At 36.0% G+C, this 10,940-nt stretch overlaps 1 protein-coding gene across 1 annotated transcript in view; it reads right to left on the reverse strand.

Annotated features, from left to right (window-relative positions):
• Positions 1–9,635, reverse strand: part of CEP89 (centrosomal protein 89kDa) — a gene marked incomplete at its 5' end in the record, with an annotated part of 34,223 nt that extends 24,588 nt beyond the window's left edge. The window contains 11 exons of the mRNA XM_008943336.1: positions 556–659; positions 1,257–1,340; positions 2,162–2,212; positions 2,574–2,716; positions 3,048–3,266; positions 3,851–3,905; positions 5,092–5,120; positions 5,958–6,063; positions 7,342–7,540; positions 8,120–8,280; positions 9,534–9,635. Of these exons, the coding sequence (XP_008941584.1) occupies positions 556–659; positions 1,257–1,340; positions 2,162–2,212; positions 2,574–2,716; positions 3,048–3,266; positions 3,851–3,905; positions 5,092–5,120; positions 5,958–6,063; positions 7,342–7,540; positions 8,120–8,280; positions 9,534–9,635 (1,253 nt within the window). The remainder of the gene's footprint in view (positions 1–555; positions 660–1,256; positions 1,341–2,161; positions 2,213–2,573; positions 2,717–3,047; positions 3,267–3,850; positions 3,906–5,091; positions 5,121–5,957; positions 6,064–7,341; positions 7,541–8,119; positions 8,281–9,533) is intronic.
• Between the last annotated feature and the right edge of the window lie 1,305 nt (positions 9,636–10,940).

Raw genomic sequence — 10,940 nt, forward strand, 5'->3', positions numbered from 1 at the left:
TGGAAAACAAAAATGAAAACTGAATGACAAAATACATTTGTTATTTGGGACAGGAAGGTCAGTACTGATCTAACATTACAAGCTGAAGAAACGATGGAAGTGTGCTGTTCCAAAGCCTGTTACACGGGTGAGGAATCATCTTCAATTTCCACTTGGTTTGTTTACAGTGCATGAATACCCAGTTCTTGTTCCAGTAACACTGCTCTCAGTCCTGTAAATGCAGCTTAAGTAGTTCTTTGATGCCATATTCCAATACCATTTCAAACTAATGAAAACCTGATGTCTTTAGTACGTTCTTACAGTAGTATATTCTTACACAGGCTTTAGGTGCAAAGCTGCACATTCAATATTTAATCTTTACTCCAAAATTATTTCAGGCATTGCAGATCAGTTATTGCTCCAACCAGATATAATCATAATTCTATTAACACATCAGCCAAACTTCAAATGCTTGAGGGGAACAAAATTTTGAAGATAATTTTTGTAATCTTAAAAGCTTGCATGCAACAAGAAAAATCAGTAGTTTTAAAATGAGTTTCTAGTAATATAACTTACCATTCTGTAGGGGTAATAAAGTTACTTTTATTTAATTGCTTATGCAGCTCTTCATTCTCCTTCACCAACTCTTCCACTTGTACTTTAAAATTCTTCATGTCCTCCTGGAAGACAAAGGAATCCACATAAAAATTCTTTAGAGGTAAGTAGGTTGTTCTAATTTTTACATCAACAAAAACATTTATAAATATACATACAATTCTTCTGTTAACAGCTCATTATCTCACTACTTATCTTTAATTCAGCTGCATATACTTAACTTCTAAATGGCTTCAATCTAGTCATATTTCATTAAAAAATAACATATATTTTCCTTAGTACCCATTCCTTAATATCTTAAAACAAATACTCTTCTACTACAAAATCCACAGGCCTGTAACTTGAGGAGCAGCTATACCATGCACTGAATCCCCATTATGAATGCAATAGTAAATTCTTTCTACCACTAACAGTGTTTGTTTTACTCTACTCAGAGATGCAATTCTTGTACACCTCAGTGTACTGCCTCCTTCCACATCTGTGACCAAGCTGACAAAACCAAGCAAGCCACGTAGGATAAGGCAGCACAATAACCATGCATAGATAAGTAAAACAAAGTCGCTTTTAATTTTAGGCAGAAAGCAGCTTGGACAAATCCCTTTAAAAAATAATCAATAATTTATTTCTGCTTTAGTGTATATTTGCTTTAATCAGTGACTTGCCTCACGTTCGAGATTTAAATCTTCCTTTTCCCTTATTCTATCTTCATATGCCAACAGGAGAGGTGACAAATACTTCATATCCAACTTAAAAAAAAAAGTCAATCCATATAAATCAATGACAAACCATAATCTCATCAATATTTTAACTTCTGCTATATATTGCTAGCTTTAAAAGCTATTAAGGGTTTTTGCGTATGCCTTGCAAAGTGCAGGACTTCCACAAGCAAGGATGCTGCAGAAGCACTTATTAATGCCACTTTAGGAGCAAGCTTTGGGAAGGACAAGGCTGGATGCTGCACTTGCACACTTCACTGAAGAGCAGCTACACCTTACCAGTATATGTAACACAGTACCATGGGGATGCAAACTGAACCAGAAACCAACAACTGCTACAGTGAACACAGTTATTCATAATGTCATTTAGCCCAGATTCATTAGTAAGTGGGAAAGGAACTTTTACACTCTCAAACCTGTACCTTTAAAACAAAATACATACACATGTGATTGATGGGTATTATAGCTAGAAAGACAGAGCAGGAGGAGGATTTCCTATTTCTATATAGTTCTAAATAACAGTGAGGAAGTAAAATGTAAGGTTTGATTAGCATTTCACGGAGAAATTGTTTCACATTAAAAATGCAATCCACTTCAGAGGATTTGCTGTTTTGCCAGAAGTTCACAGGCTACTAGTTGACCCACGACCACTTCTACCATCAGAATTGCTGAAATATGCTGTCTTCTTTTATTATCAACTTAAAAATAATCACAGCAGAAGATTAACAGTTAAGATTAACAGACCTTGAAGCAAACTATACATTAGATAATGCTAAATGAAGATGGTTTTTATGATGCTCAAGGTAACAGTACTGCTCCTTAACCTGCAGTCAGTAGAGGTTTTTACTTACCAGCCATGGTGGTGGTGGTCCTTTCATGGGTAAACTGTTCAGTTTTATATGCTAAAATAGAGTTTTAAAAATACACTGAAATTACTTCTGCATTTTGAAGCACCAATTGCTGTTCACTGCAGTCACAACTAATACCCCAAACAAGTTTATGTTTCTAATTATGTGTTGTGTATGTAGCACCCACTCAAAGTCAACAAAATGGGAAGTTCAATATCTTACAAATACAAGAGAAAATATTAACTTCCTGAAGTCAGTCTTAATGATAAACGCTCCTTTCAAATTTCAGAAAAAGCCTATGCCATTTGTAGACTTTGTGGCAAAATTTGGAGAAAACAGTCTTAAAAACTCAAAGATGAATGAAAGTACACTGAGACATTTCAGTACAAACTGCTGTTACAGCCAAGATTCTCACCTCTTCTTGGGTTAGTGGCCTGAATTTGGTTTGGTAGCGACTTAGTTCTACATTTAAACGATGAACCGTCATTTTCAAAGCATCGTTTTCATCTACCAGTTCTTGTGCTTGTTGTCTGAGAAAAAGTAATTCTGTAGCCTCCTCTATTAAGATAAGTATCCAACAAGAAAGTTCAATCAAAATTCAAGAAACGTGCACAATAATTTAACTAAGGAAAAAATAGCAGTAAATTAGAATCATAAGAGAACTTCCCTCAAAATACTGTAATGGAATAATCTCATGAAAAATTACTAACAAAAAGCCCATTAAATTTCAAGCAACAAGTAATTTTTTTTTCACTATTATATAAGTATTCCTTCTGCATAAATACTCACTCAAATCAATGAATGGAAACCTACTACTGCACAAATAGGTTGTAAGATGTTAGAAAAATCAAACATGATAACCACAGACTAGCTTATGTGTTTCTCCCACCTTCTCTACGTGACTTCTCTGCATGTTCTTTAAGTCTTCTGTTTTCTTCTTCTAGTCTCTTCAGCTTTAATCGCTGTTCTTCCATTTCCTGTTTTGTTCCCTCAAATTGTTGGACCATAGCCTGGTATGCCTTGTTCAGAGAAAAGTTTTGTTGTTTTAGTTCTCTGAGCTTTTCTTTAGTCATATTTTCTCGTGCTTCCCTTGCTCGAACAGACACATCTGTAATATCATAGTACAAAGAATTTAAATGGTAGTTGGACTTGAATATGAGTTTCGGCAAATTATTAGCCATTTTTCCTAATATTAGCATTAGATATTATTAGATATTATCAGCTCATGGCTCTCAGAAGATAAGGCCAGAGAGAATTAAAGAAGTGGATTTGGAAAGAGCGCTATATAGTGAAGTGGCTCCAAGGTCGCATCTTAGACACTGAAAACATTCCTTCCTTAAAGCAAAAATGAAGCATCAGCACATCTCCCTCTCCCTAGCATCTGTGACTAGAGAGGTGAGACACAAATATCCACTGCAGGAAGCAAAGTGCACGTGTCCAGCATGAACTAGTCAGTCCCCTTGACCCTCCTTTCTTTCATCACCTGGGAAATGGAACCTTTACCCTCCTCTCCACTGAACACGCTCCAATGATCCGTTGCCTAACAGAAGTTACTTAACAGTCCTTACAAAAAAAACAATTATATCATCTGCAAAATTATGGAAGTATGTTACATCAGCAATAATGGATCACACTTTCAAATTTTTCTTTTCATCTGTATGTCTAAATACCCATACAGATGAAGTATGGTACCTGGGGATGGTGGAGGCTTTTCATGTAACAGATTTTCAGGTAATGATTTTTCTTCCTAGCAGAGAAATAAGAAATGAGACAATTTGCTTTAACAGTTATCCTTTCTTAAGTACTCTGAACAGCATCACTGTTTTTGTTAAGAAACAAAACTTCTGAAGCAGTTTCTTTTCTATCAACAAAAATTAAGGTTGGATTTACCATGGACAATATACAACTTGCCATTTATCCATCTTTACATAATTTTTTCACTTTTCACTGCAGACACTTGAAATTGTTAATATTTTCTTCAGTTGTCAGAGATGTGCAGTTCTCAAAGCAATTTTAGAAAGCTTCTTGACCAAAAAGGATGGATATTGCTCCCACTTGTTACTGTATAAAATAAGACCTTAGAATAGTCAATTATGATATGAACTGTCAGTCCCTAAGTGGGAAACAGCAAATAAATTAAAATGTAAAATGTTCTCCAAAAAAAGCTGAAGAAATTTCTTCTCCCTTTGATGGTTAAAAAAACCCCAAACCTATTTTTATAATTTTTAGAGAGTTTTTCCACCAGGAAAGAACTACAGGCTGAATTTATACTAATGTAACTATTTGAGGTGAACATGATTGATACATGAACTTTCTCCATGTTTTTATGAAACAGCATGAGGTTCTATAAGGATATCATGCCGTGTAATTTCACATACTGAGACACTGATGACTCAAAACTTACGAATAATTTCAAAAGGATATATGTGGTCAAGAACCTGAAGAAAAAAGTGCTGTTCCTAATGGGAGAACTGGCCATTTTTGGAAATAATATTCCAGTAAATTGTTCTGATGAACTAAACTTTTGGGTATTCTTTTTCAAGTTTATGAAAGCAGTCACATGGCCCCAGCTGGAAAACTAGACAAAAATCAGATGAAGCCAGGATGAGAAACTGAAAATTTTCAGTAAGAGCTCTCTCTTTCTACAGCATGATGTCTCCCACTGTTTCTTTCACAGGAGGAACCACAGAAGATACAATTAAAATAAATAAATAAATAAATAGGACCCCCCCACACACACCTAATATATGTATGGCCTATTTATCTACATAGTCATTCTTTTTTCAAAAGAAATTATTAACTATTCTTGCACTCCAAAATAAAAAGATTCCCTAGTGGCACTAAATTAGTTTCCTTCTAAGTGACTGTAAACTATCAGCTCTTCTTAACACGTTTTTTCCAAAATATGTTACAAATTAACATGTAAGTCTCACCTTTAAATTCAAGCCAAGCCCTTGGTCTTCTGCTAAGGAAAAACAGATCTTTCAGTCAACTAAAATCAAAAGCATTTGTAAGTCTGTAAACTATAAGGGTTCATATGGATATGTAAGCACACATATTATAGTGCAATTAAGTGTAAGAAAGTCCTCCCAGACACACAAACTAGATCACTAACTTTGTACAATCAATTTCATGGTTTGTCAGTATATGTGAGACCTTACTTCACCTCACACTGTATAGAGGCAACTGTGGAAGAAATGAACCTGTATGGTTGTCTTCCATTAGTGTTTTAGAATTTCAGTAAAGGACAAATGCAATATTTTCATTGATTTTACTACGATGGAATCCTGTTGCATCTCTGAACAAGGCCAGGGCAAATCTGGCAGCTTCCAAGATCTGCAGCACTCACTATGCAGAAGAGGGATTAGAAATAGTTTATATATCCTATCTTTTTCAGTTTAATGCATCCACTTCCCACATGGTTTTATCAAAGCAACCCATTCTTTCTGGATATTGTTCTCTGGCTTTAGGGATAACTCCACTGAAATAATACTGAAACAACACTGGGATCCAACATAAATAAAACTTAGACAAAGATTTTTTTCCCCCTCCGACTGACAGTGGATGCTTAGGAGTTTCAGTTATACAGTGAATATAGACCAATCTTTCCTCTTTATGCAGATTTTTAATTTTCTGTAGCTACTAGAAATGGCTATGTATTTACTAGCATTTCTTTCATTGCCCTTTAAAAAAAAAAAAATCATTATTATGTAGTACTAAATTTATTTTATTTAAAGTTTCTTTTTCCCCCCACAATATTAAAAGGTATGCCATTTTGACTTCAGGTAAGTTTATTTACCTTCTGTTTGTATGTTTGACTTATCCACCACCATCTGAAACTCAGTTTCATGAGAAGGCTCCTCTTTTCTGCCAGCATTAGTACTAGGAGATGCTGGAAACTCTTCCTAGGTAGAAATAAGACAAGCCTATCTATATCAAAATAACACTGTTAAAATAGTCCATGTGTTGATATCTTTGTGAAGCCTTTAGTGTCCTAATGTCCCAGTCCCAATCAGAGTTGTACACCTGTATTTTAAGATAATAAATAATACATACTTTTTTGTTTAGGGTTCTGTGTAAATAAATTCTAAACCTTACAATGATCAAGACGAGGTAGGAAACTCTAATTTAGTTCACAGGGCAAATATTCCCTGTCAGCTCATTCACAGGAGTCTGTGAAATAATCCTATGTTTGCTGTGTTCTAGTAAGATGAACCATTTATCTACTACATCATAGCACTGAAGTATTGATGAATCATTTTTAACATTTTATCCACTGTTTTTCCCCAGTTTATCACATACCAGTGTCCCACATATTCCACGCCCTGGTTTGCTACCTTACAAAAATCAAGAGAAGGTAGGAAACTCTAATAGTAATTGAGTTCACAGGGCAAATATTCCCTGTCAGCTCATTCACAAGAGTCTGTGAAATAATCCTGTTTGCTGTGTTCTAGTAAGATGAACCATTTATCTACTACATCATAGCACTGAAGTATTGATGAATCATTTTTAACATTGTATCCACTGTTTTTCCCCAGTTTATCACATACCAGTGTCCCACATATTCCACGCCCTGGTTTGCTTCCCCCCTCCTACAGATTTCTTCCATATACACAGCATTTTAATGCCTCTTCACTACTCAGCTACTTCCTCCTGTTTGACAATTTTTTCTATCATTTTGGACTGAACTTTAAATGTGTCTTAGGAATATTAAGCTGCTCATTGCATAGTCTTCAGAGGACAAGGTAATTTATTTTGTCTGCTTCTGAATCTCCCTGTCTCGGCACAGGTCTGCTCAGCACAGTACTGAACCATTAACTAAGCTTTCACCATTTAAAATAAAGTTCCTAGTACTTTTAACAACAAAAAAAATCTACAAGTATCAGACTCAACGTAAAATATTGGATGTTTTACAAGACTAAATGATGCACAATAATTATACACGATACCATTGTTTTCCTAATAAGAAAAGGCTTCTAAGAATCAGAGATATGGTATCTGTGAGGATCAACAAACCCACCCAATTCTTGTAGCAGTAAATGAACCACAAAAAGAAGCATGTGAAATAAAAACTGAAAAAATGTCTGAAGAGTAAGAAGAGAATGAAAAGCTGTAGAAATATTTCATGTTTTCATCAATATATTAAAATACAGTAAAGGAATGAACACATTTGAAAATCCTACCTTTTTATTTTTGCAGGGAACACTATAAATAGCATTGGTGCTAAAGCTTTCTCTCCTTTTATTACTCTGGCAGCTGGACTCTCCCTCTTTATCAGCATCTGAATCATAGGTATCCACGTCCTCATCCTCACCATAATTGCCTGATATTTCCAGGGACTGCACAGAGGATCTGTCACTACCATGAATTTTCCAGTTGGGCCTATAAGTAGAAAGCAGTTTAAAGTCTGTTTCAGTGTTGTTTATTCTTCCTAGAAATAAACACTAAAGTAGAACCATGGGTCTTACAATATACATGAGTCCAAACAGCTGACATACATCTAAGCTTCCGTTAGCTGCAAACAAAGGATCTAGCCAATGTGTATGCTTTCAAATAGACAGTTAACACTGGAGCTACCTTTTCTTCTCTATCTTCTATGAGACTACCAGATTAGAGATTAAAAAGTGGCTAATTCTACCAAAAGAAGAGTCTGTAATAGTTATTTAGAACAAAGGAAATAGCTGACATGTAATTCAGATGATTCCTCAGTGATTAACTGTTTGTACAATTGATCATCATTTGGTCTGCTGTACAGTCCAAATCTCCCTCCCTGAAAACTATGCATGACATCACTTTATGAGAAATGGAAGAATTGTAAACACTTCAGACCAAATTTATGATGTGGTGAGAAAAAAAGCAAGCAGCTGTAGCAGCAGGAGTTTGCTGCAACTCTTTGGTAAAACTGTACTATTGATGGATTCCATGTGTAACAAGAGCCCAAAGCAGGAAGGACACACTTACCCCATTCCGAGCTCCGCAGCTGTGGCGTACGGCTCCAGACACTCTTGTTCCACAGAGCTGGAATCATTCTCAGAGAGCGAGCGCTGCCGAGGCTGCGGGATAGCAACAGTGCGCCCCGTCAGCGCCGTGGCCAGGACAGCTGCTGCCAGAGCAGACCTGGGAGAAAACAGAACAAAGCAGGGGAACAATACTGATGGCTCCTCCGTGCTCCACCTTTTATAATTGTTCCATTGCAGAAGGTCTTCACTATTTAAGCAAAGCAAAATGTTCACAGTTAAGAAGCATAAAGGCCACTGGAAGTGCTGAGGGACTGGCTATAAACTACTTATCCCAAAGCAAAGCACAGAACTGGGCAAGCTATCATAATGCAGCTTTCTAAGAGCAAAGTACAATACCTACCAATTTTCCCAAATCATGTGCATGAAAATCAGGGAATATACTGAGTTACATTCCCCAAACTGACATTGTTAATTTACAGTACTTAACATTCACTGTAGCCATAACAATACTACCTGGTGCTGTGTTGAAGGTGTTTCATGTTTGACTGTTTTGTCTCCTAGTTCCCATTATTCCCTACCCTGAACCCTTTGCTGATGACTGAAGGTGTTAGTAAATGACAGCACATTGCTAACTAGGGCAAGAGTAAGGAGACAGAAGTGCCTATTTGTGGCATGTTGCAGAGTATAAAGGAGGGTAAGATGAAGAGGAAAAAAACAAATACAGAGAAAGATTAAAGGAGAGAAATGGTGAGGACTGTAACAGGAATGACAACTGGCAGTCAAAAAAAAGGAGAAAGAAATGGACTAGGATTACACAGGAACGTTACAGGCACTAAAAAGACCACAGAAAACAAAAATTGAACTAAACACAGAGGAAATATGAAAGAAAATCTGTAAGAAACTACAAATGAAAGGAAAAAAAAATATTTTCTCTTTATTTAATAGCTACTTCAAATCCAATCCAACATAGTTTTACAAGCCAATTTTTTAATTCCCTGCTTTTTAAAATACGCAATAAAATGGCACGTTATTGATGTTTAATTTATGCTTTTCTAATGAGTTAAAATATCCTGACCCACAGCAGTAGTACTGCTACAATCCTACACTTCACTATAGCAGTCAAATTAAAAATGGCCCTAACCTTCAATAGTCCATTTCTCTTTAACTGACTGAAATTCTGAATAAGTTACATGTTCATAATGGTGACTGTCACTACTTAGCATGCTTGGCAATGGGAGAAATTCACATGAGGGAGCTGCCCCAGTTTAAAACTTATTCTGTTTATGAAAAGGCTTATGGTAAATGCTGCAGCAAGGACATGCAATTCTTCTAAATATGTTTTTCTAGTATTGTAGTTGATGAAGCAAGAAAAAAAAAACAAAACCCAAACAAACCCAACTCAAAACCATCACGGGCCTTTCTGGAGAAGGGTTTGGACTACGAGGGGGAGGGGTGCGGGGAACGGCAGGTTTAGGAGCTATGGTAGCAGCAGGGACCAGGCCATGAGCTATGTGTTTCTAAACAATTTAAAATAAAATTAGTTGACAATGACTTTCATCATCACAATTAAAAAAAAAACAAAAACAAAACCATAATTGAACATGCAGAAAAACTAACAATGAAAAATAAGAACAATCACATGCAATTAATGTAAACAGAAGACTTGAAATGGTTCCGAGTTTAACTGTTGAACATGTACAAACAGTTGCTAATGAAGGTTAGAAATGTAATTTATGGAAGACCCATGAATGTAGGTTTTCTACCCACTAAATCACAATCTGCAAAAACAGAATTTTAACTTAGTCAATTCAACTTTTTCTCCTGTATATATACAAGAAAAAAAAAAAAGAGTACTAGAATTATTTTTTTTCAGACCATTTAGATCCTGCTTCAGCATAACAGTATTAGTCTTATTACTACTATTTCTTGTAGAAAGAATCTCTCAGAAGTAATCCTCAGTCATAGCAGTATGACATGGAACAAAAACTATCACTAAATGTGCCTTACAATCAAAGGTTCAACCTGAATTTAAAAGAAATTTAAGAATCCTATTTTTTTTTTTAATCAGCAAACCCAACAATTATTTTTAAAAGGATAACATTAAATATCAGCCCAGAAAAACTGGGACCAGAGTTCCCTAGAGAGTGTGCTGAATGGAATCACATAATGGTTGAGTTTGGATGGGAGCTCTGGAGATTGTCTAGTCCAAGTGCCTGCTCAAAGCAGGGTCAACAGGAGAGGGTTGCTTGAGATCCTAAGCAGTCAAATTTTGAGTATCTCCAAGGGAGGAGTCTCCACAACCTCCCTAGGCAACCTGTTCCAGTGTTGGACCACCCCTCACAGTATTTTAAAAAATTATTATTATGTTTTATGTTTAATTTTCTGTGTTTGAATGCATGCCTATTGCTTCTTGTCCTCTCTCTTGGCACCAGGAAATACTATGTTATAACAAAGTCCATCACTGTCAGACAGATGTTACTTCTTATGAAGGAAAAACATGCTAAGTTCCCATTTCTGCTACAGAGCTATTTTTTTTTTCCCAATTGTTCTTTAATTGTCTTCAACAGGGTAGTGAACAGGTGATCTGGGTAACATTTCTGTCTTTGCAGGAAGCTGCATCACTAACTGGTGCCTTACAAAGACTCTTGCTTGTCAGTGATACCTTAAAAAGGCACTGCTCTAATTCTGGCAGGACTCTCCTGAAGACTGTTCACTGCAGGCCTTACTATAATCACCAGGGACTACAGCTGACGTAAAAACAGGTTTGCTGGCATCCCACGGTAAAAGTAAGACAAGAAGAAAAGTTCGATACTTTATTTTAA

The sequence above is a fragment of the Merops nubicus genome, unplaced genomic scaffold (assembly GCF_000691845.1).
Source record: "Merops nubicus isolate BGI_N331 unplaced genomic scaffold, ASM69184v1 scaffold3537, whole genome shotgun sequence".
In the NCBI taxonomy this organism is placed as follows: domain Eukaryota; kingdom Metazoa; phylum Chordata; class Aves; order Coraciiformes; family Meropidae; genus Merops; species Merops nubicus.